The 25302-nt window shown below is 44.2% G+C and overlaps 1 protein-coding gene across 4 annotated transcripts in view; it reads left to right on the top strand.

Moving 5' to 3' along the window:
* LOC101841495 (leukocyte immunoglobulin-like receptor subfamily A member 5) overlaps positions 1-18079 on the top strand; it is a 19925-nt gene extending 1846 nt beyond the window's left edge. For 2 of the 4 annotated variants that reach the window (XM_021235399.2, XM_021235401.2), the window contains 4 exons: positions 10805-10840; positions 12648-12929; positions 15207-15494; positions 17855-18079. In XM_021235399.2, coding sequence (XP_021091058.1) covers positions 10805-10840; positions 12648-12929; positions 15207-15494; positions 17855-18006 — 758 coding nt within the window. In that variant the 3' untranslated portion in view covers positions 18007-18079. The remainder of the gene's footprint in view (positions 1-10804; positions 10841-12647; positions 12930-15206; positions 15495-17854) is intronic. The other 2 variants (XM_021235400.2, XM_021235402.2) reach the window with 1 other exon arrangement.
* The last annotated feature ends 7223 nt before the right edge of the window (positions 18080-25302 follow it).

Here is a 25302-nt window from a genome sequence, read left to right as displayed (position 1 = left end):
CCTTAAATGTCTTTTGGCCATTTGGTATTCTTTTATTGAGAATTCTCTGTTTAGAGCAGTACTCCATTTTAAAAATTGATTTATTTGGTATTTTGATGTATAGTTTTTTGAGTTCTTCATGTGTTTTGGAGATCAGACCTCTGTAGGCTGCCGTTTTGCCTTGTTGACTTGTTGACTGTGTCCTTTGCCTTACAGAAGTTTCAGGAGGTCCCATTTATTAATTGTCAGTCTCAGTGTCTGTGCTACTGGTTGTTATATTTAGGAAGTGGTCTTCTGTGCCAGTGCATTGCAGGCAACTTCCCACTTTCTCTTCTGTCAGCTTCAGTGGAACTGGGTTTATGCTGAGGTCTTTGATCCATGTGGACTTAAGTTTTGTGCATGGCAATAGACATGGATCTGTCTGCAGTCTTCTACATGTCAGCCTCCAGTTATGCCAGCACCATTTGTTGAAGATGCTTTCTTTTTTCCAATTGTATAATTTTAGCTTCTTTATAAAAAAACAGGTGTTCATAGTTGAGTGGATTAATGGACGGGTCTTGATTCCATTGATCCTCATGCCTGTTTTTGTGCCAATACCAAGCTGTTTTCATTACTATAGCTCTATAGTAGTGCTTGAAATCAGGGATGGTGATGCCTCCTGAAGTTCCTTTTATTGTACAGGATTGTTTTAGCTATCCTGGGTGTTTTGTTTTTCCATACGTAGCTGAGTGTTTTCTTTCGAGGTCTGTGAAGAACTATGTTGGGATTTTGATGGGGATTGCATTGAATCTGTAGATTGCTTTTGGTAAGATTGCCATTTTTATTATGTTGATTCAACCTATCCAAGAGCATGGGAGATCTTTCCGTTTTCTTCATTAATTTCTTTCTTCAAAGACTCAAAGTTCTTGTCATATGGGTCTTTCACTTGTTTGGCTAGAGTTACCCCAAGATATTTTAAGTTGTTTGTGGCTATTGTAAAGGGTGATGTTCCTCTGATTTCTTTCTCAGCCCGTTTATCATTTGTTTATAGGACAGCTACTGTAGTGAATACAGAATCCCAGATTTTTTTTTGTTTTCAATGACAATTTATTATTAACTGTTCAAGTTAAATACAAGACAAGGACAAATTAGCTATAGAAGACATTTCATAGTTAACTGCTAGTTGAACAGCATGAGCCAATTACTATCCCAGAGGAGTACCCATCAACACCACTAGACAGATTTTTCACAGTATATGTGAACACAGCTGATCACAAGAACCAGTAGGCATCAGTATGTTCAAACAGTTTTCAATAAAATTCTGCTTTTTATAATTGTGATTAAATTATATGTAACATAAAGTTTGTCATTTTAATTTACATATGATTTTTTTAAATCTCATTTCCTTGAAACAATGAGTCTGAATTCTATCTGTTCATCAGGGGAGATGAGCTCAAAGGATCCCTTGAAAAAAAGCCACTGCTGCTATATGAGAAACTGAACAGGCTTTGGAGCTCAATTCAGGTCCAACACTCCATAGCTGTGAGACAGAGTTGGAGAAACTTCCTTTACACATATATACATTGAGGACAATCTGAATACTCTCTCCCCTACACCCACTCCAAACTGCTTCAAGATAATGGAAAAGCTAAAATGATTTCAGTACACAGAGCATCTAGTTTAGAACACCTGATAGACATTAAACTGAGCATGCTGGAATTAGTTCCACTGAAGTCTAAAACTTTACTGGCAGAAAATACAGAAAGTATACACTCACACAAAACAAGTGGTTATAAAAATGTCTCCTTCCCTCTGGTAAGACAGGAGACAATAAAATCTTACAAGTTCTTCAGCCATGGCAGTATTACAATAGTTTCTAACTTGGCAAGCTTCAGAATTACCAAGGTGTCCCGCGCTACCGTCTCGCCAGCAAGAACGACGCAGAACACTCGGATCCTTCTGCAGTAAAGCTTTAATGCATCTTGAGAGATAGATGATCAGCTTCTTAGAGGGAGACCCCAAGCTAAGAAACCCAGCCCCTTATATAAGCCTAGGAGCTCCGAGTGAGACGTGTAGAGCCGGGATTGGTGGTTTGCACATCACCCCAGATGACGCCACGGGAGAGGCACAGCTTAAACGGTTAACTCCAACTGACAGCAGATGTCAGCGCCATCTTCTAACGGTTAACTCCAACTGACAGCAGATGTCAGCGCCATCTTCTAACGGCAATAGCGATAGCGAGGGCGGCTCCTCACATCTCCCCCTATTCATTTATTTTTGAAGCAATAGGACACCCACAACTTTGGAGTGGAGATAGAGGTCAAATCCCCATGTGCAAATTCGGAACATGTACAAAGCTCCTCTCCAGGGTCTTATCCCCAGAGAGAGCCCTGACCAGTCCGATGTCGTTTTTCTGGGGGAAGGAGATCATGACATAGAACCTTCATGCAAGATGACTTATCTCCCAGGAGAAAGTCGTTATACCGCAGACCTCTCCTGTGCAGTGCTTAGCCTTGCAACTCCTTGGGCTGCTGAAGCCTACCCACTCTATCCCGTGCAATGAGACTAGCCTCGTGGGGTGCAAGAGCTGGGAGGCCAGCGACCTATTGCTTTAACATGGTTAACCAAATGTCAGGGGAGGCTCCGTGTTCTAAGGCAGCAAGTGCTTGTGCCACCACCACTTTGTCTCTTTTGTTTGGGCTCTGAGCTTACACACCATCCAAAGCATCAACACTATTCCACAGCAGAGAACTAGGCTAAATGATCCTACCCCCACCCATTCCTTAAAATAAGAAAATGCAGATGAAATCCAGGAGGAGAGGCCTTCCATCAGAGAAAGATCCAGATGCGTCGAATTCACTTGCAGGATCGCCATTCTCAACTCACGGAGTGTCTGCTCAAACTCAAAAGTCCAATTCTGTAATAAATGTTGAGACAGAGCTTGTGACAGGTTAGCTGCTCTTGTAAAATTCTCATATTGTACTGAAGTGACACAAAGGCCAGGCAACTTTTGTTCACATCCCAATTGGGCCATCTGCCACAATATATCCAATTGTTCCTGAACCAAATTAATCTGTTGGTTTACCAACATCAGGCCTCCTTGTATCTGAGAATTGGCAGTGGCCTGTTTATCTAGGACCATGGTCACAGTGGCCTATAGTTCATTAATGGTTTGAGTTGTCTGCACAGTGGCAGAAAGTGCAAGGGCCGAGGCGGTAACCGAAGCAGTAACCGCGGCGGTGGCTATCAGGCCCACAATAATAGCAGAGATCCCAAAAATCTCGCTTTTCCCTAAACAAACTCAAATTACTTGGCGTCTCAACAGGAACTGGAACAAATCGAGGCATGCGCATTACCAAAGCAAAAGGGTGCTTAATAGCATCCCAGCATAATGCATAAAAACAATTCTAAGCAGAGCAATTTATTTCTTTCTGATTCTTACCTAAGGTATCATTACTCACAACCCAAATAAAGGGCAGCTGAATAATTAGTTCTCTTAAAAGGGGTATACTTAACATTGGAGGAGGACCAATCAGATGATCCATAGCTCTGTCCCTCACTCAGACTGTTGCCTAATGCCCCTTTCCAATCAAAAGTAATCTGTCCCTTCTCACTATCATAGGAGAAAGATCAGTACAGCTTCCATTAATTCAAAAGGATTAGCATTAGATCTTTCTGGATCCATATGAATAAAATTATCCTTTAATGAAGAAATCACAGTAAAGCACAAGCTTCCTACTAATGACAAGGTTCTCTCATCCTGAAAACTCTGTATCTGAGGATCTAAAGGCAAAAAGGCAAGCCCCAACTCTCTATTAGTTGTGAAAAATCTAGGGAACACCTGGGCATTCTGCATCACTGGCATCGGTAGGGGAAGGTAGACATGATGGCCCACCGTAACTCTCCCATCATACTAGGAACCATCATCCCGAGTAGGAGAGTCTTCATCACCCACTTGGCCTCCATCCTTCTTATTCTGGAGTTGTGAAGGAGCTCTTCGAGTGAGTCTTTCAGGGATCCACAGGGGGTTTTCTTCCTCCTGTGGAAAAACACACACAGCTCCCCTGGATCTTATAAGAATAGGATCCGGGCCTTTCCAGAGATCAGTCAAGACATCTTTCCATTTTACCATTTCTTTTGGCCTATCAGGCTCTAAACTGTGGCGATCGGCCGCAGTGTGGCCTTGGGCATCAGAGTTCAAGAAATTAAGGGTAAAAAGTGCCATGGATACAGCAACTCTTGGTACCGAGGGTAGAACATCCTCAATACTCCCCTTTTGTTTAATCAGATATGATTTGAGTGTACGATGGGCACGTTCCACAATGCCCTGTCCTTGAGGGTTATAAGGTAGGCCAGTTAGATGGGTAACATCCATTTGCCGACAAAACTGTCGGAATTTTTGAGAGGTATATGCTGGTCCATTGTCTGTTTTTAAAATTCTGGGTTTTCCCCAAGCACTCCAGGCCTCAAGGCAATGTTGAATCACATATGAGGCCTTTTCCCCTGTTAGGGGTGTGGCGAACATTACGCCAGAACAGGTGTCAACAGAAACATGAACATATTGAAGCCTTCCAAAAGAGGGAATATGAGTAACATCCATCTGCCACATCTGCAATGGTCTAATGCCACGTGGGTTTATTCCCATGTGGGGAGTAGGTAAGAATTCGCAGCAATTCTGGCATTGAGTAACAATTTCCCTAGCCTCTTTCCTGGATAGAGCAAAACGACGGCGCAAGGTCTCAGCCGTCACATGAAAGCGCTTATGGAATTCTTTTGCTGCTTGTGCATGGGTAGACAAGGCAGCGGCCACCAGCTTTGTAGCCTTGTCCGCTAAGTCATTCCCTAAGGACATGGGACCTGGGAGTCCAGAATGTGCTCGGACATGGGTAATGAAAACAGGAAATCTCCTATTTAACAAGGCAGCTTGTATCTTTTGAAAGATGTTAGCAACTCTGCTGGAGGATCTTATTATTCCAGCTATCTCAAGGAGATTAACTGCATTAACCACATAAGAGGAATCTGATACAATATTGAGGGGTCCTGGAAAAGCCTCAAGAACCTCCAGTACTATCAGACATTCTACAACTTGAGGTGAAGTTTCATTATATTGTTTAGATATAACCCTATCCTTGACCACATAAGCTCCCATACCAGTTTTTGATCCATCAGTGTACACCACAGTCCCATCTGGGAGTGGGTCTTTAGCTGTCACTTGTGGAAACACTATAGCCTGGTTTAGGGCAAACTGTAAAATTGGATGCTTTGGAAAATGATTATCAATTTGTCCTGAAAAGGAAGTAACTAAAACTGCCCAATCACTAGATGTGGCTGCCAAGGTCTGAACTTGTGCAGCAGTATAAGGCACAATCAAGGAATCAGGATCCCTGCCAAAATGTGTAACAGCTGCTTTTATTCCGCGAAGCGCGGGCTGTGCAACAGCATCAGGGTACCAGTCAATAATCTTAGCAGGGGAAGCATTTGGATGAATCCAAAGTAATGGTCCATGTTGCCACAGGACTGCAGTTGGCAATTGAGCTGTCTTAAAAACACACAGATTAAAAGGTAGTGACTCCTCAATACGTTGTAATTGTGCTTCCTGTAAGGCCTCTTCCACCATCTGTAAGGCTCGGTGGGCGGCAGGGGTAAATTTTCTGGGTGAGGAGATATGAGGCTCACCCTCCAGGAGATCGAAGAGGGGTTTTAGATCAGCAGATGGAATTTTTAAAAAGGGCCTCAACCAATTTATATCTCCCAGAAGTTTCTGAAAATCATTTAATGTTTGTAAGTGGTCTTTGCGAATTTCTATTTTCTGAGGAACTATATTTTTGGGAGTAATCATTGAGCCCAAAAAGAGGCCTGTATCTGCAATTTGAACCTTTTCTGAGGCAATCTCTAATCCCCACTGTTTTAATTCAGCCACCAGCATGGGGAAAGCCTTTTGTAAAACATCTAACTCTTTGTGACAAATAAGAATATCGTCCATATAATGGATAACGATTAAAGATGTAAATTGCTTCCTAATTGGCTCCAAAGCCTCCTGCACATACAGCTGACATATTGTTGGGCTATTGGCCATGCCTTGCGGCAGTACCTTCCACTGAAATCTCTTGTCTGGTTCCATATGATTAAGAGAAGGGATAGTGAAGGCAAACCTTGGTCTATCCCGTGGGTAAAGTGGAATAGAGAAGAAACAATCCTTAATATCTATAATAATAAGCTTCCAATCTTGAGGAAGTGCAGAAAGCAAAGGAAGGCCTCTTTGAACAGGGCCAAAAAGATGCATCTGATTGTTAATGGCCCGCAGGTCATGGAGTAATCTCCACTTCCCAGATTTCTTCTTAATAACAAAAATTGGTGTATTCCATGGGGAGGTAGAAGGCTCTAGATGCCCCAGCCGTTCCTGTTCTTGCACTAATCTTGTGACAGCCTCTAATTTTTCAGAGGATAGAGGCCATTGAGAGACCCATAACGGCTCCTCTGTTTTCCATGGTATGGGTCGTGAAGCCTCAACGGCCCCTAAATAAAACCCAGTCCTTTTCTACCCCGATTTCCGTGTTGCGTAATGGGTTTTATTCTGCCTTGTTCTTGCCTACCCAAGCCTCTACCGTTTGTATACCCCATCTTTGCCATAATGGCTGATGCCTGGGGGAGTATTCATTAGTTAGGGTCATGCCCATGGCTTGTAACACATCCCGTCCCCATAAATTTACAGGGAGTGGCAACACATAGGGGTAAAACATCCCTGTTTGCCCTCAGCATTCCGCCAGGTTAAGGCTGAGGCACTGATGGCAGGAGAGGACTGGTATCCAAGACCTTGTAGAGAATGAGATGAAACAACAGTGGGCCAAGACTTCGGCCACCAATGGAGTGAAATAATGCTTTTGTCTGCTCCCATATCCATTATCCCTTCAAATTCTTTTCCATTAATTAACAATTTTATTGTAGGTCTCTCATTTAGGGGTATAGCCAGATAGGCTGAATCACTTCCAGAAGATCCCATAGCCCTTTTTTGTAAAGTGTAGGTTTCTCCATCCCCGAGGGAGGGCAGCAACACCAGTTGTGCAATTCTATCTCCCTGCTTTATAGAAAATACACCCCGAGGGCTAGAACAGAGAACTTGAATCTCCTCTTTATGATACGGGTCAACAATTCCAGGATATATAATGAGTCCCTGTAAAGTTAAGGAGCCACGGCCCAGAATAAGCCCAATGGTGGCAGGGGGCAAAGGTCCAGGGGAATGGACTGGGACCGGTTGAACATTCATTTGGGGCATGAGTAAGAAGTCGGAGGCGGCACGCAAGTCCATTCCGGGGGTTCCTCGGAAGCCTCTACTTCCTCTTGATTGCTTTTCTGAAATTGGTTCCCATATTTCTGAGGGCCCTGGGACCATGGGCCCCGTGACCCGTTTTTTGATTGGGGTACCTTGGGTTCTTCAATAGGGGGCAGAAGCCTCCCTTTTACATCCCGGACTGACCTGCATTCGCTAGCCCTATGATAACCTTTACCACAACGATGGCAAAGCTTCGATTCTCTTGTTCTTTCAGGGGCTTGACAATCTTTCTTAAGGTGCCCCATTCTCCCACAATTAAAACAAGCTTTTCGATTAGATAAATCTCTATACCTGTGCGTTTGTAAAATGGCGGCAGCTAGTCCTGCATTGGTTAGGGGTCCCCCAGCTCCCTGCACACTCTGAGCCAATCTTGTAAACCTTTGCTTTTGCGAGGGCGATAGCCGCTCGACATTCCTGGGTTGCTTGTTCATAGACAAGTTGCTCAATCAGGGGCATAGCTTGTTCTGAATCACCAAAGATGCGACTGGCGGCCTCTGTCATTCTGGCCACAAAGTCTGAAAATGGCTCTTGGGGTCCTTGGACAATCTTTGTAAGGTGTCCACTGGACTCTCCCCTTTTGTGAGGGCCTTCCATGCTTTAATAGCGGCGGCCGACACCTGACCATAGACACCCCAGATGTAGTTGGTTTGATTAAGGGCATGTTGACCCTGACCTGTCAGCATTTCAAATGTCCACTGCCTCTGATTCTCATCTTCAGCTGTGGCATTAACTCTAGCTTGTGCCTGGGCTGCATCATACCAGAGAGCCTTCCATTCCATGTATTGTCCCATGTTGGGAAGCACTGCTTTCACTGTCGTCTGCCAGTCAGTGGGAGTCATGGCAAAATTAGCAAGCCTTTCTACCTGTATTGTGGTAAAGTTAGCATTGACCCCATAATTACGAACGGATTCGGCCAATTCTTTGATTTGATTGTAATCTACAGGGGTATGTACTCTTCCGCCTTCCACATTCTCGAATACTGGAAAAGCCATTTGTATTTTTCTCCGTTCCTCTAAAGGTAAAAAGGAGTCAGTACCAGTATTCAGCCGAAGCTCATACTGCGGAGGCGCTGAGGGGCGTGAGCCCGCCGGATTTATAGGCGGTGGTCTCACATTCATTTTTGTTTTCAGTGGCCGGTGTCTATCAGGGTGATATCTTTCTTCCTCATACCGTGCCACCTCCTCCTCTAGACCACCTTCTTCGCTAGAATACAGAGTGTCAGAATCAGAATTATCTAGCTCCAAGGCTTCTAGCTCTACTGTAGGGTATAGACTAGATTCTGGCTTTTTCTTTTTCTTAGATTTGTTAGGGGGTGAATGATCACTCCCTTCTTTCTCTCCCCCTTTCTTAACTTCTTGGGGAGGGCCTTTTTTCTTAGACATGTCTTTCCTTTTGCGAGCTCCCATTCTCTCACTCCGTTCAGTTTCTGACATGCTATCCTGAACTTCCTCTAAGGTTCCCTGACTTTCTATTATAGCAGGGTGACAGGCCTCATCCTCCAAGCAGTTTTTAACTAGCTTCCAAATGGCTTTGGTACCTAAGTGGAGATCTCCTTCTGCATGCTTCCTGTCTAGTTCTTTACCTAGCTTGTTCCATGAGGCCACAGTGAGGGACCCGGAACAAGCATACCATGGTGCCACTCTATCTACCTCCTTCACAAAATTTTGAAGTGTTCGTGGTGCAATTTTAAGATCTCTTTGTTTTAGCACAGTCTGTAGGGCAGTAACCACTGACTGTGACAACCCCATCGCGCTGGCGGCTTATCTAAAAAACGGCGCTCAACTCCGTTACCAGACTGACAGCACCAGACTGACAGCACCAGACTGACAGCACCAGACTGACAGCACCAGCCACGATGAAGGAGAAGGACAAACAGGACTAGCACCAAAGCCTCCACTGACCCGTCCCACGGTGATGACAAACTAAGGCCAAAGTCGAGAAAGGGGTATTCAGGATAAAGCATACCTCTCTGAACTTACGTCCCTGCAGTTCTGAATCCGCCCCGTCTTCCGAGGGGTCTCCCGCGGCGCCGGCGATGTTGAAGAGTTCCCGGGTTTCGGCACCAGATGTCCCGCGCTACCGTCTCGCCAGCAAGAACGACGCAGAACACTCGGATCCTTCTGCAGTAAAGCTTTAATGCATCTTGAGAGATAGATGATCAGCTTCTTAGAGGGAGACCCCAAGCTAAGAAACCCAGCCCCTTATATAAGCCTAGGAGCTCCGAGTGAGACGTGTAGAGCCGGGATTGGTGGTTTGCACATCACCCCAGATGACGCCATGGGAGAGGCACAGCTTAAACGGTTAACTCCAACTGACAGCAGATGTCAGCGCCATCTTCTAACGGTTAACTCCAACTGACAGCAGATGTCAGCGCCATCTTCTAACGGCAATAGCGATAGGGAGGGCGGCTCCTCACACCAAGGCAACTACTTAAAAGACAGGTAGTTGTCTGTGGACAACCTGCATTCCCACTAGGTTCTCAGGAAACGATGACAGTGCTATTATTGGTGAAAGAAAGAATCAATCACAGGCATCCTCTAACTCCTTCAGAGTCATTTAAAAAACTGAAATAGTTCACTTTTTGCAAATTCATAACTAATTAAAGCCTTTTAAGAACATTTTACAATCTGGTTTTAAAAGTCAACATGTATTAAGATTCAACTGGTAGGAAAACCTCATGCTTATGACATCCCATTAATAAATATTCTGACAATTAACTTGGAAATAATTCCAAGACTGATTTTTAAAACTTAAAATCCAGACAAGACGAAGCCTGGTGCACCAGTCTTAAAGGAACAAACACAGAGATAAATTCTGATGAGCAGATGACATAAACATACGTACATGTATGGAGGCATTCTGTCACTGTTGTTGGCTTGATCAGGTACCCTTTACAAATATAGCAGGTGATGTAGGGGTTGAAGTCTTTCACCAAGTGTTTCCTTTGGGTAGCCATTCGTGGTTAGCTGGCTTTGGCAGTTCAGGCAAACAGGGGCACTAAGTGGATGCAAAGCTGGTCCCAGTGGCTTGTGCAGTGTTCTTGGTAGATGTCCTGACGCATGAGCATGAACGTCCCGCCTGAGCACAGACCACTGTCATCTCTCCCTCTGACAGCCCTGCTTTTTCATACCTAGCGGCCGCTGCCGCTCCTCAGTCCGCCGGCGCGCCCACCTCCGAGCCCGGGAAAGCCGAAAGAGAAACAGCGCCTGCCTCGGCCTGTCTGGTCCCCGCGCCCTGTCCGCCCTCCCCCAGCAGGCGGGAGCGCGCGGGCTCCATGGGGCCACTCGGCTCTGGCGCGGTAGGGCGCGGCGGGCCTCGGGCCAGAATCCCAGATTTTTAACCTGTTTCCTCTCACAGTTCCCTTCCTCTACGAAGACCTGGCCTGATGGCTGCAGAGGAGTCTTCCCTGGCCTCAGCCTGTCCATCTGACCCTCCTCTTTTGATCTGAGTTCTAGGGTCGGGATCAATGTATCACAAAACAGACTTCTCTTATCAGGCCCTTTGCTCTGTTTTCAGTGTTTTTAATGGAGCAGAGGATCTGGGCACAGGATGGTGAGTCTGTTCTCTGTTTTATCCTAGGGAAATGGGGTTTGGCTGGGAGTAGCGTGGGAGGAGCTTGAAGCATCTTGAGCAGACACTGAGATTTTCATTGGCAGCCTATGGCACACTTACTTAATGATTAGTCCTTGGTACTGCAGCCATCTTTGATGTGGATATTCTCCCCCAAATACTAGCAATGCCTGCTTGAAATCTGTCTCTGATGGATATTGAAACAAATGGCACAGAGGAGGGGCTACCTGCACACACACGTGTAAAGGGAAGCCTTTTCCTTGAGAGAAGCCTTCCTGCCAGCCTGGTTCCAGACCCGCATCAGTCCCAAATAAACACGCAGAAGGCTATATTAATTATGAAGCTGTTGGCCCTGCTTGTTTCTTACTGGCTAGCTCTGACTTAAGTATTTATCCCATAATTGCTAATCTAAGTATTTCTCTTACCGGAGAGATTTCTGGGCTTCCTACTCCATGGTGGTACATCTTGACTCTCTGTGTTTCTCCTATCCAGAGTCCTCCTCGACTCCTAGTCCCACCTATCTTAGTTCCCTATTGGCCAACAGTGCTTTATTGACACATACACAGGACTTCCCACATCACACATGCTTCCTTTTGAGGATACAGACATTTGATTTGTTTTCTTTTCCCTTCCATCTCTTCTCACTTGGGCTATTGTCTGGCTCTCTTTGGTTTTATTTTTTGAGACAGGGTTTCTCTGTGGCTTTGGAGGCTGTCCTGGAACTCCCTTGGTAGTCCAGGCTGGTCTCGAACTCACAGAGATCCGCCCGCCTCTGCCTCCCGAGTGCTGGGATTAAAGGCGTGCGCCACCAATGCCTGGCTGTCTGGCTCTCTTACTGAGGTCTGCCCTTGACAAGACACATCATCCATGAGACAGAAATAAATGAAATAAATGCTGTCAAATGTGGGTGTTGCCCAGATGGGATTCATTTATTTTCGGAGGCTCCCTGCCTTTGTGTGATATTGGAGATGGAACAGTGGTCGAGTTTTCATGGAAGCAAGAGCCAAAGTCAGACATAGGTTAGTGATTTAATGCTGTTTCCTGTTGATTGTGCCAGTTAAGTGGGAAGGTTTGGTGATAGGAATGGCCACCCACAGGGTCCGTTCCTGGGCTGGGAGGAGACAAGGACTTAGACAGTTGTTAGCACTAAGGTAGGAGAGTTACTCTTAACATTGTTTGTGAACACTAAAGATGATTAGGTCTTTGGAAATATGCTAGGAACTTAATTCTGAAAATGATGAGTCTTCACTTTGGAGGTGAGCTGTTTAGTTTTCTTCCAACAAGACACAAGGTAGAGTTATCTGGGAAGAAGAGACATCTGATGGGAAGTTCTGTGTATATGTCAATAAAGCACTGTTGGCCAGTAGGGAAGCAAGATACGTGGGACTAGGAGTCTAGGAGGATTCTGGAAAATGTAGTAAAGAAGCTGGTCGCCATGTGAATCCCGGCAGGAGTCCTAGGAAAGATAAGTTCTTGTAAAAATATATATGGTGATTATGGGTCAATAATTAAGTCAGAGATAGCCAATGAGAAACAATAACAAATGGTCAATAGCTTATAATTAATATAATGTCCTGTGTGTTATTTGGGGGTTCAGGCAGCTGGTGGGGAAGACAACAGGTTACAGACATCAACTGAGGAATTGCCCCCACCGTAGTGGCCTATGGGCATGTCTGTGGGGACATTTTCTTGATTAGTAATGGATGATGGAGCTACTCTACGACTCCTTGGGATCCTGGCTTTCCTGACATTAGTTGACTACTGAGTTTTTTTTTCTGTGTCTCTCCAGGGCCACCACCCCAGCCTTCCATCTGGGCAGTTCCAGGAGCTGTGATTTCCACAGGCAGTGATGTGAGCATCTTCTGCAGGACCCCTCCAGGGGTGACCACAGTGCGTCTATACCATTATGGACCTTATGGAAGATGGTCTGATCGTACCCCGGAGGGAGCCCAGGAGGTGTTTGAATTCAGTCTGCAGAGGATGACACTCAGTAATGCGGGAGATTACTACTGTGAATACACCAAGGAAGGTCAATGGTCACAGAGTGACAGACTGGAGCTGGTGGTGACAGGTGAGGACCTGCCCAAGAACACTGTTCTTTAGCATCAGTCTCACTGAACCACATATGCCCCATCACAGGCCCTGCCCTGTGTCTCTGCTCCCATGTATTAATCTCTCCCCTCCCCTCCATTCTCCTCCTCTCCCTCTCCCTCACCCCTGCCATTTCCCCTCTTGTCTCTGCTCCACTCCTTCTCTTTCTTCCTCTCCTCACATTTCATCCTTTACTTTTTCAATTTCCATTTTTTTCTTGATTTTTTTGGAGACATGTTCTCACATATCTCATACTGGCATGGAGCTTGCCGTGTACCCACAAACTTAGTCTTGAGTTTATGATCCCCTTGCTTCTACTCCCCTAGTAGTGCATTATAGACCCGGACAGTGACACCATTCACATGGTGATGGGCATAGAACACAGGGCACTGTGCGTATTAGGCAAACACTTGGTCAGCTGCGATGCATTCCCAGCCTTCTGCTTTGGTTTGTGATCCTCCCTCTTTTCTGAATGCGTTACAGCCTCCCTTCTGAGAGGTGACTCTAGCCCCTAAGGGGTAGAGTTCATGGAACTGAGAGGTGCTTTCTGCCTTCCTAGAGCCTCTCGATGGTATTGGTTCATGGAAGATAATAAAAGCAAGTTTTGTGACCTCTGTAGATTAGCAATAAATAGACGAGCTTCCTTTTGTCGTCATCTTTTCTTCTCTGTGGTCAGACTCTGTGAATCGTAGGCTTATTTTTAAGCAGGCTAAAAAATGGAGAATGGAGTGGGGGTGGGGCGGGAGGGGAGGGAGAGGGAACTGAGAGTGACATGTGTAAAAAGTTAAATAAAAAATATGAAAAAAGAGGATTAGAAAAACAAAACAAAATGGGCTGTGCTGTCTAGTTTTTTTTCAAGACAGGGGTTCTCTGTATTGTTTTGGAGGCTGTCCTGGAACTCTCTCTGTAGACCAGGCTGGCCTCAAACTCACAGAGATCCTCCTGCCTCTGCCTCCCAAGGGCTGGGATTAAAGGCGTGTGCCACCAATGCCCAGCCTGTCTAGTTTTTTTGTGTGTGTCAACTTGACACAAGCTAGAGTCATCAGAGAGGAAGGAGTGTCAGTTGAGTAAATGTCTCCATGAGATCCGGCTTTTCTCAAGGCGTTTTCTCAAGTAGTGACCAATGGGGGAGGGACAAGTCCATTGTGGCTGATGGCATGGCTGGGCTGGTGGTTCTGGGTTCTCTAAAAATGTGGGCTGAGCAAACCAGGGGGAGCCAGCTAGTCAGCAGCACTCGCTGATGGCCTCTGCATCAGCTCCTGCGTCTACCATCCCACCCTGTGTCTGCCCTGACTTCTTCAGTGATGAGCAGCAGGCATCAGCTCCTGTATCTAGCATCCCACCCTATGTCTGCTCTGACTTCTTTAGTGATGAGCAGCAGGCATCAGCTCCTGCGTCTACCATCCCGCCCTGTGTCTGCCCTGACTTCTTCAGTGATGAGCAGCAGGTATCAGCTCCTGCGTCTACCATCCCTCCCTGCTTCTGCCCTGACTTCTTCAGTGATGAGCAGCAGGTATCAGCTCCTGCGTCTACCATCCCACCCTGCTTCTGTCCTGACTTCTTCAGTGATGAGCAGCAGGCATCAGCTCCTGCGTCTAGCATCCCGCCCTGCTTGTCTTTCTGCCCTGACTTCTTCAGTGATGAGCAGCAGGTATCAGCTCCTGCGTCTAGCATCCCGCCCTGCTTGTCTTTCTGCCCTGACTTCTTCAGTGATGAGCAGTAACACTGAAGTGTAAGCCAAATGAACCCGTTCCTCCCTGACTTGCTTCTTGGTCATGGTGTTTCATCACAGCAATCGACGTCCTAACTAAAAGAATTGTCTTTTCGCAATTCTTTTGAGACAGGGCCTCACCACGTAACCCTGTATAGTTTTGAAACCACAATATAGAGCAGGTTACTTTTTAAAAAAATATACGTTTTTGTTTAAATTAGAAACGGCCTTATTTTTACATATCAATCCCAGTTCTCTCTCCTTCTCATCCTCCCATGAACCCCCCAATCCCTTCATCCCATCCTCAATTTTCTCCCCAGGGAGGGTGAGGCCTTTCATTAGAAATCATCAAAGTCTGTCATGTCTTTTGGGGCATGGCCTAGTCCCCCTCCCTGTGTTTCTAAGCTGAGAGAGTATCCCTCCATAGGGAATAGAGAGCAGGTTGTTTTTAAACTCACAAATATCTATCTGCCTCTGTCTCCCGAGTGATAGAATTAAAGCCATGTGTTACCATGACCAACTAATAGCAGGGCCTTTTATTTCCAGGTGTTTACAAGGAGAAACCATCCCTTACTGTGGATTCAGGACCTCAGGGATTCTCAGAAAGAAATGTGACTCTTCTCTGTTGCACACATCCTTCATTTGACATCTTCATCCTCTGCAGAGGCGGAAATGCTTCCTTACCCCAGAACTGTTCACGCCAGCACCACAACACTTTCCTCATCTCCCCTGTGAGCCTGGGGCACAGGAGGAGCTACAGATGCTTTGGCTCTTACAAACGCAGTTCCTACTCGTGGTCCCTGCCTAGTGATCCCCTGGAACTCCCAATCACAGGTGAGCGCATTTCTTCTTCCTTCCTTCCTTCCTTCCTTCCTTCCTTCCTTTCTTTCTTTCTTTCTTTCTTTTTTTCTTTTAGAGTCGGGAGGGCAAGCAAGTGAATACTGGATGCCCCAAGTTTATTCGTCAATATTCAACCAAAAGGGGAGCATGGCAAAAGATTTCTTTATCCTGTATAAGGAACAAACTGACTTTCTTTCCTTAATTCTCTAAATATTTGGTAACTACACCTTAGACTCAATTTCCTGTTATCTGACCTTGGGGTCAAGAGTAACCACACCTCAAACCAAGTCTGTTGCTGTAGATAAGACATCCATGACCAAGATCAAAACATCCTGCAGTAGCCACGCCTTAGACCTTTAGTTCTTACGACTTTAACCTTGGAAGAGTGAGCTCTCCGACCTTACGTCAAGACGAGTGAGCGTGTTTCTTGCACTAGTCTTTCAGCCTGTTCTCAGAGAGGCCTCAAGGTGTGTCCAGCAGGATGCAGCGATTCCACTGTGCATCAGGCATGTGCTGGCTTTTGCACACTGTGCCACCATCCTGCCCCTAGTCACTTCATTTGTGCTACGGAATCTAAACATTGTCTGCAAACTATGTAAGATTAAGGCATGTGCAGGTATACTCCTTTGGAAAAGATATGCCATTAACTATCATGATGTATGGTGTTCAACCCAGTTATTGGCTGTGCAAGCTACTGAAGTGTGTTCACGCTTGCACACACACACACAACACACACCCCTTGCTAGCTAATAGCGATAGAGAATTTGACAGGGTCTGTGGTAGCTTCCTCATTCAGGAGGACTTTAGTCTTTGTCTCACGTCCTATTTTATGAACATGGTATAGATACTGTCCACATGCCCCTTTGGGGTACATGGGACAGGTGAGGAATAAAAGGGGAAGGGAAAGCAAATCTCTCTCTCTTGGATCCTGGCCACTGTGAGGACATTGGAGCACTTCTCATTGAGTGAGTTCTATATTCAATAAAATATCTTAGACCTCCTTTTCAGGGAACATGACTTTTATTGTGGTTTTATATCTATATCTATGTTTATGCCTATGTCTATGTCTATATCTATATCTATCTAAATATAACCTCTGTGTCTGTATAATGTTATTTGTATATATGTTTCCAGTGTTGACCATCTGCCACTGAACAATCAGCTGATGTTCTCTTTGCTCTGAAATACCTCCTGTCTTGCTTCCCTTTTTCCTTAGTTGCCTATAGATCTTTTGTCTAGCACATAAAACTTTTCATTACTACACATTCATTGTACAAAGTGTTGTTTCCTTTCACACACATTGTGAAATTTGACTTGTATTCAGTTGGTGCTCATGTGCTCATGCTATGTGTGATAAGTCAGATGGAAACAGACAGCAGGCTGGAAGATGGTAAGAGGGGAAAAGAATGCCATTTTGGACACAATACATCCACTCCATTATGAACTCAGTGAAACTGCACTTGCCACTGAGGCTGCCTCCGACTAAACATGGATGGGAGAAGGGCTGAAGAGTTCCTGATATCCTCCTGATGACCTAGTCACCATTGATAGATTCTGGAAATTGAGGTATCACTCCCATTGGTTGTGTGACCATTTATTAACCCACTAACCTTCCATGGAGAGTTGTACACTCATGGTCACACAGATGGCTCTGTTTAAACACACTGGATCTCCAAACTCAAGAGAAACAAACACATGACTATAGAATAGGGACTGAAGGAGAGGATAAGGGTGTGTAGAGGCAGGAGAGAGGTAGGGAAGGCTAGGAAGCCAGAGTACTCAGAATACGTTGTCCAAGAATCAAGGGCAGAGAGACAACTAGCATTGATCAAGCTAACTAGATTATTGCTTTGTGTATTGTGAGACTGAAGTTAAGTGACATAGCAGCAGAAGTATGAACTTTCACTTTGCATTTACAACCTGGGCTTTAAGTAGATATGGATGTGGTTGTGCCACAGATTCCAGTGAATATACTAGAACCAGAAGAGCCACAATAACAGTATCCTAGGAATAAGCACCAGTTCAAATCTATATAGTCTGTATTGGTTTCAGTAGAGCTTCGACACACATCTCTTTTTGTGCTTTATTCCAAAGAAATATGATCCTTGCATGAGTAGAAAGTGCAGTTGCTGAATTTTTCAGTCTAAGTGCCCCTAGTTCATTCAACCCAAAAGCCTCCTTAGCTCTCCATACAGTTCTGTGTATTTATCAGAAGCGGTGTTTCGATAAGTCATGTAGAGATGTGCTTTGTTCTAAGACCAAAAGTAGTGGTCCTTTAAGAAAAACCAGCCAAAAATAAAGTTGATGCTTGTTGACAGAAAAACATTAAATTTTGCTTTTCTTTTTCTCCACAGAGTCTCGTACTTCAGATTACAGATTAGAAAATTGTATCCGGCTTATCCTGGCTATCATCATCCTGTTAGGTATTGGGGTTCTATTGCTGGATGCTTGGAAGAGCAGAAGAGAGCCCATGAGGCCTTCAGAGAGTCCTAAGTGGAGAGCCTAGCTATCCCTTTCTACACCTCAACAAAGTGCTGGCAATAAAGACTCTAAAGGAGACGTGATGTCTCTTCAGTGTATGCAGTGTCTGCAAGTGTGGTGATGGGAGATGCCATTCTGTAAATATGTCTCTCTTATTGGTTGATGAATAAAGCACTGTTGGCCAGAAGGGAAGCAAGATAGGTAGGACTAGGAGTCGAGGAGGATTCTAAAAAATGTAGTCAAGAGTAGAGGGTTGCCATGTGATCTCAGAAAGAGAGGACACATGAGGCTGCGTCCTCGGTAAGATAAGTCCTTGTGAAAATATATAGATTAGTAATTATGGATTAATAATTAAGTCAGATAGCCAATGAAAAATCATAGCAAACAGCCAATAGCTTCATAATTAATATAGCGTCCTGTGTGTTCATTTGGGACTGACGTGGATCTGGGACCAGGCTGGCAGAAAGAATACACGTTACAGTGTGGTATGATAACTATGATGAGACTGGAATTTCAGAATTTTTGTGTGGTTTTGTAGGAGAAATCCTCCAAGTAGTAGATCCCTGTTCCTCTCTTCTGTCTCCTGTGGGACATCTCTGTGCAGAACCCATCTCTCATATGCATGTGTCTGCTTTCCTCCTTATTCTTCCCTGCTCCCCTGTGGACATCTGATTTTGAAATGTTAGTGAATCACATTTAAATTTTAAAAATTTAATAACAATTGAATTTAATAATAGTCTTATGTTACAAACCAATCCCTGTTCCTTCTCCTTCAAGTCCTCCCACTCCCCTTACCATCTCCCCATCCTACCTCTATCCACCTTTCATAGAGGATGAAGCCTCCCATGGGGGATCATCATGGTCTGTCACACCATTTGTGGCAGGACCAAGGCCCTCCCTCCTGTATCTAGGCTGAGAGAGTATCCCTTCATAGGGAATGGGCTCCAAAAAGCCAGTTCATACACTAGGGATAAATTCTGGTTCCACTGATTTCCCACGTCTCCCAGCTGACACCCAAATTTAGGGGACCTGGTTTGGTCTCATGCTGGTTCCTCAGCTGTCAGACTGGAGTTTGGGAGCCCCCAGTTGCTCAGGTCAGCTGTTTTTGCAGGTTTCCCCAACATGGTTTTGATCCCTTTGCTCATCATTCCTTCTGCTCTACAACTGGACTTGGCTCGGTGCTTAGCTGTGAATCTTTGCTTCTGCTTCCATCAGCTATTAGATAAAGGTTCTAGGATGGCATTTAAGGTAGCCATCAATCTCATCATAGGGGAAGGACATTTAAGGTAGCCCCTCCACTATTGCTTAGATTCTTAGTTTGGGTCATTCTTATGAACTCCTGGGAATTTCCCTGGTACCACATTTCTCATTAAGCCCATAACAGCTCCCTCTATCAAGGTATCTCCCTCCTTGCTCTCCTTCTCTGTCCTTCCCCCAACTGGACCTTCCTGATACCACACGTTCTCCTCCCTCCTCCCTTCTCACCTCCTCTTTCTCCTAGCTCCCTCCTACTCGCCTGTTCTTCCAGTTTACTCAGGAGGTCTTGTCCCTTTCTTCTTTTCAGGGATCCATGTATGTCTCTCTTAGGGTCCTCCTTGCTTCCTAGCTTCTCTAGGGTTATGGATGGTAGGCTGGTTATCCTTAGCTCTATGTCTAATATCCACTTATGAGTGAGTGCATACTATGTTTGTTTTTCTGTGTCTGGGTTACTTCACTTAGGATAGTTTCTTCTAGTTTCATCCATTTGCCTATGAATTTCAAGATGTCATTGTTTTTTTCCACTGAGTAGTATTCCATTTTGTAAATGTGCCATATTTTCTTTATTCATTCTTTGGTTGAGGGGCATCTATGTTGTTTTCAGTTCTGGTTATTACAAATAATGCTGCTAAGAACATAGCTGAACAGATGTCTTTGTGGTATGAGTGTGCATCCTTTGGGTATATGCGTAAGAGTGGAATTGCTGGGTCTTGAGGTATACTGGTTCCCATTTTCCTGAGGAAACGCCATACTGATTTTCAAAGTGGCTGTACAAGTTTGTATTCCCCCTGGTAGTGGAGGGGTGTCCCCCTTACTCCACATTTTCTCTGGCATAAGCTGTCATTGGTGTTTCTGATCTTAGCCATTCTGACAGGTGTAAGATGATATGTCAGAGTTGTTTTGATTTGCATTTCCCTGATGGTTAAGGATGTTGAGTAATTCCTTAAGTGTCTTTTGGCTGTTTGAGATTCCTCTGTTGAGAATTCCTTATTTATATCTGTAGCCCATTTTTCATTGGATTATTTTGTGTTTTGGTGTATAGTTTCTTGAGTTCTTTGTATATTTTGGAGATAAGCCCTCTGTCAGCTGTGGCAATGGTGAAGATCTTTTCCCATTCTTGAGGGTGCCTTTTCATCTTTTTGACTGTGTCCTTTGCCTTACAGAAGCTTTTCAGGAGGTCCCATTTATTAATTGTTGATCTCAGTATTTGCACAACTGGTGTTATGTTCAGGAAGTGGTCTCCTGTGCCAATGTGTTCTAACCATCTTCCTACTTTCTCTTCTATCAATTTCAGTGTAACTGGAACATATTTGTCTCTCATACAAAACATATGCGAGTACTGTTTCCTTTCTCTATACTCCTAACCACTCTGCCTTCTTCCTGTCTCTCCCAGATACACTCTTCTCTTTTGCTCCCTTCAGAAAAATGCAGGCCTCCAAGAGACAGCAACCAAACAGGACAAAGCAAGATACAAAAATATGAGGCAAAGGACCTCATGTTGTGACTGGACAGTGCAACCCAAAAGGAGGAAAGTGTCCCAAGAACAGGCAAAAGAGTCAGAGGCAGACTGGTCTCCATTATTATGAATCTCAGGAAACACCAAGCTAGTAGCCATAGTATATTTGTAGAGAACATAGCTCAGACATATGCAGACTGATGCTTCGTTGTCGGTGAGCCCATATGAGCCCAGCTTACTTGATTCAATGAGCCGTGTTTTCCTGGTGTCCTCCATGCCTTCTGACTCCTACAATATTTCCTCCCCCTCTCCTGTGGAACTCTTCAGTCTTCAAGGGCGGGATCCAATGTAGACCTTCAATTTAGACACCCTCTCTGCATAATATCTGTCTGTGGTTCTCTGCACCTGCTGCCTGCATCTGTTGCCAGAGGGAGCCTCTCTGATGATGACTGATCCCTCCTACTCCCTCCCTTCCCACCCCTGCCCACCCACAAAATCTATTCTATTTCCCTTTTCTCTAGCAGAACTATTGTTATACCTGGTCCACAAGCTCTCCAGAGAGATCACCAAGGGTCTGAGCCACTGAATGCAAGCGCACAAGGTTTCTTTATTAAATTCAAGCCTAGGTAGGGACCTTGTCCTGCCAACTGAGGTAGCAGCTGCAGGAGAAGGCACCTGAGCCTCCTTACAAGCAAGGGGATTTTAAAGACAAAGACCACAGGATAGGGTGAGGGGTATGATTTTAAAGCTTATTGGCTGGGATGTCTAGAGGAGCTTGGGGAGTTTGGATAGTTTCTGCAGATTTATCTCTGGGGTCATATGCATTCTCTGGAGGCATATGTGCACCCGAAGGTTGTTTCTGTAACTCTGTTAATTGGCTAACCCGGGGTTAGGCCTTTTGGGGTTATCTCAACCTTTCTGTCTGTCAACATTTCCCAGAGCCAACCGCACAGGTCATGGGGTGAGGTTCTCATATTCTATTTCCTGCCATCCTTTTGAAAATGGCCCTTGTTTGGTCTCTCACTATGCATTTCATTCTGCAGTTGCTGATCTTAGTGTCTGTGCTTAGTGTGGTTTTATTACTGCAGCTCTGTAGTACAATCTGAAATTAGTTCTTGCATTGGTCAGGATGGTTTCAGCTATCCATTTCTTCCCATATGAAGTTTTGACCAATGTATCCATTTCTTTCTTTCTTTCTTTTTTTTTCAGACAGGCTTTGTCTGTGTAGCTTTGTAGACCAGATTGGCCTCGAACTCATGGAGATCCCCCTGCCTCTGCCTCCCAAGTGCTGGGATTAAAGGAGTTAGGTCAATATAGCCATTTCTTCTATCGTATCTTCAATGACTGAGATTTTCTCTTCCATCTTCTGTATTCTGATGGTGAAGTTTGCCTCTCTACTTCCTGTTTCCATCCCTACATTTTTCATTTCCTGGATTCCATCCATTTGAGTTTAGTTTATTGAATCTGTTTCCCTGTTCAGGTGTTCAACAGTTGTACCTGTTTCTTTCACCTGCTTCTCCCCACCCCCCAGCTTTTTAGAATGGATTCAGTTCTTCTTTAGGGAGTTCTGTCATCATCATGTTGTTTGTCTTGGAACATTTACGGCTTCCTGGCTGTGGTAGGATCTCTGAGTGCTGTTGGAGACAGTGCCCTGGCTGTTCTTGATTATGATTTCATAGTCATATCTAAGCATCTGAGTTGGGGGTGATAGGTCTAGGTGATGATTTCTAGATTTGTCTTTTTTTTTGGTTGGTGTTTTTTCCCTTGGTTTGTCTCCTGTCTGGAATTTTGGAGATTGTGATGGCTGTTTTGCCTCTTTCCCCCCGACCTCTTAAGCTGTTATCTTCAAAGGGAATTTCTGCTGCTGTTGAAGGCTTGGATAATAGGATGAGATGGGAGAAGGCAGGTTGGAGGAGAAAGTTTTTGTGACACTTAGGGGTGGAGTCAGAGATGAACTGGCAGCCACAGAAGATTTCCTGCCACGTGGCTTGGGATAAAACTAGGGGTATGGGATCTCAGGAACAGTAGAAGAGGTGTGGGTCTGCCTTCATCCTTCTTGTTGCTCTGGGAGGAGATGCCCTTGCATTATCATGGGGTGTCTTTTGGACTGGGGTCTGTGATAAAGCAATGAGTTGAAGGAGGGTGGTGAGAAAGGAGAAGATCTCTGGGGTCCAAGGCAGATGAATCAAGGGCTTGGGTTGCCATGTGTGTTCTGTTACAGAGCTGAAGATGGGACTGGAGAATTTGTTCTGGGGAAGCAGAGAGAGATGTTTTGTGAGCAGTGAATGTAGTTTTGTGGCAGGCGTAGTTGGTGGGTTAGCTTAGGGCTGCTTGCTGTACATCATGACCTTTTACTTGTTCCAGTGGATGTATTTTGTTTTCTTGTTTAAAATAATGTTTTTGTGAGTGTTGTTAATTTCCTTTGGTTGGAGTTTTCCTTCCAGTACTTTCTGTAGGGCTGGATTTGTGGATCTGTATTGTTTAAATCTGTTTTTTTTTGTTTTTGGTCATGGAATATCTTGTTTTTTTTCCATCTACAATGATTGAAAACTTTGCTGTGTGTAGTTCTCTGGGCTGGCATCCATGGTTTCTTAGTGTTTGTAGAATAATATCTATCCAGGACTCTCTCACTTTCAGAGTTTCCATTGAGAAGTCAGGTGTGACTTTCTATTTACTTGACCTTTTTTCCTTTGCAGCTCTCAATATTCTTTCTTTATTCTGTATGTTTGGTGTTTTGATTATTGTGTGGCAGGGGTACTTTTTTATTGGTCCAGTCTATTTGGTGTTCAGTAAGCTTCTTGTGCTTTTATAGGCTTGTCCTTCTTCAGGTTGGGAAAGTTTTCTTCTAAGGTATTGTTGAATATGTTGTCTACACCTTTGAATTTGGCTCCATCACCTTCTCTACCTATTATAATTTTTAAATTTTATTTTTATTTTAATCAGAAACAATCTTCTTTTACATGTCAATCCTAGTTCCCTCTCCCTCCCCTCTTCCCTTGCCCCACACTGACCTCCTATCCCATCCCCTTTCTGCTCCCCAGGGGCAGATCTGCAATGTCTGTCATATCATTTGGAGCAGGGCCTACCCAAACTTATGGGACACTTTGAAAGCAATAAGAGGAAAGTGTTCATAGCACTAAGTGCCCACAATAAGAAACTGGAGAATAGTCACACTAGAGAATTAATAGCACAATTGAAAGCTCTAGAACAAAAAGAAACAAACTCACCCCAAGGAGTAGACTTCAGGAACTAATCAAATTGAGGGGTAAAATCAATAAAGTAGAAACTAGGAAAACAATACAAAGAATCAATGCAATGAAGAGTTGGTTTTTCAAGAAAATTAACAGGATAGACAAACCTTTATCAAAACTTACCAAATGGCAGAGTGTGAACATGCAAATTAACAAAATCAGAAGTGAAAAGGGGGACATAACAGTTGAAACTGAGAAAATCCAGAGAATCATCAGGCCATACTTTGAAAACCTGTACTCCTCCAAATTTGAAAATCTAAAGGAAATGGAGAGTTTTCTGCATAGATATCACTTACCAAAATTAAATCAAGAACAGATAAGCAATTTAAATAGACCTATAACCCCTAATGAAATAGTAGTAGTTATCAAAAGTCTCCCAACCAAAAAAGCCCAGGGCCAGATGGCCTCAGTACAGAATTCTACCAGAAATTCAAAGAACAGCTAATACCAATTCTCCTCAAAGTATCCTACACAATAGAAGCAGAAGGGTCATTGCCAAACTCTTTTTATGAGGCTACAATTACTTTGGTACCCAAGCCCCACAAAGACACAACTAAGAAAGAGAACTTCAGACCAAAATCCCTCATGAACATTGATGGAAAAATACTCAATAAAGTACTGTCAAATCGAATCCAAAAACACATCAGAAAAGTCATCCACTATGCCTTTTATTCTTAATTTTGGTCTTTTCACAGTGTCCCATATGTCCTGGATATTTTGTGTTAAGGATTTGTTAAACAACATTTTCCTTGGTTGGTGAATCTATTTCCTGTAGTGTATATTAAGCACCTGAGATTCTCTCTTCTATCTCTTGTATTCTGTTGGTTATGCTTGTATCTGTAGTTCCTGATCATTTATCAAGATGTTCTACTTCTAGCATTCTCTCAGTTTATGTTTTTTTTATTGTATCTATTTCACTTTTCAGGTTTTGAGCTGTTTGAATTGTTTTCTTCACCTGTTTGCTTGTTTTTTTCCTGGTTTTCCTTAAGACAGTTGTTTCTTGCATTTTTTTTGGTTTTCCTTTTCCTATATTTCTTGAATTTTTGTTTTCTCTTTCATTTCTTTAAGGGATTTTCTCATTTCCTCTAAGGACCTCTGTTATGTTCATAAAGTTATTTTTAGTGTCTTGTCTTCTGCTTCATCTGCATTGTGATGTTCAGGTCTTCCTAGACTCTGGTGGTGTCACATAACTCTTTATGTTGTTGAATGTGTTCTTATAGTGTCATCTTCCCATTTCATCTTCCAGTGGGTGCAGGTGGAACGTGTCCTGGTAGGTGTGGGGTCAAGGAAGGATGGTGGATGGTTTGTGTTGCACCCCAGTCTCTCACCCTGGCTATTCTTGATTGTGGTTTTACAA

The sequence above is a fragment of the Mesocricetus auratus genome, unplaced genomic scaffold (assembly GCF_017639785.1).
Source record: "Mesocricetus auratus isolate SY011 unplaced genomic scaffold, BCM_Maur_2.0 Super-Scaffold_100037, whole genome shotgun sequence".
In the NCBI taxonomy this organism is placed as follows: domain Eukaryota; kingdom Metazoa; phylum Chordata; class Mammalia; order Rodentia; family Cricetidae; genus Mesocricetus; species Mesocricetus auratus.
Note: the sequence above shows the minus strand (reverse complement) of the source record. Positions and strands in the feature narration are given on the sequence as shown.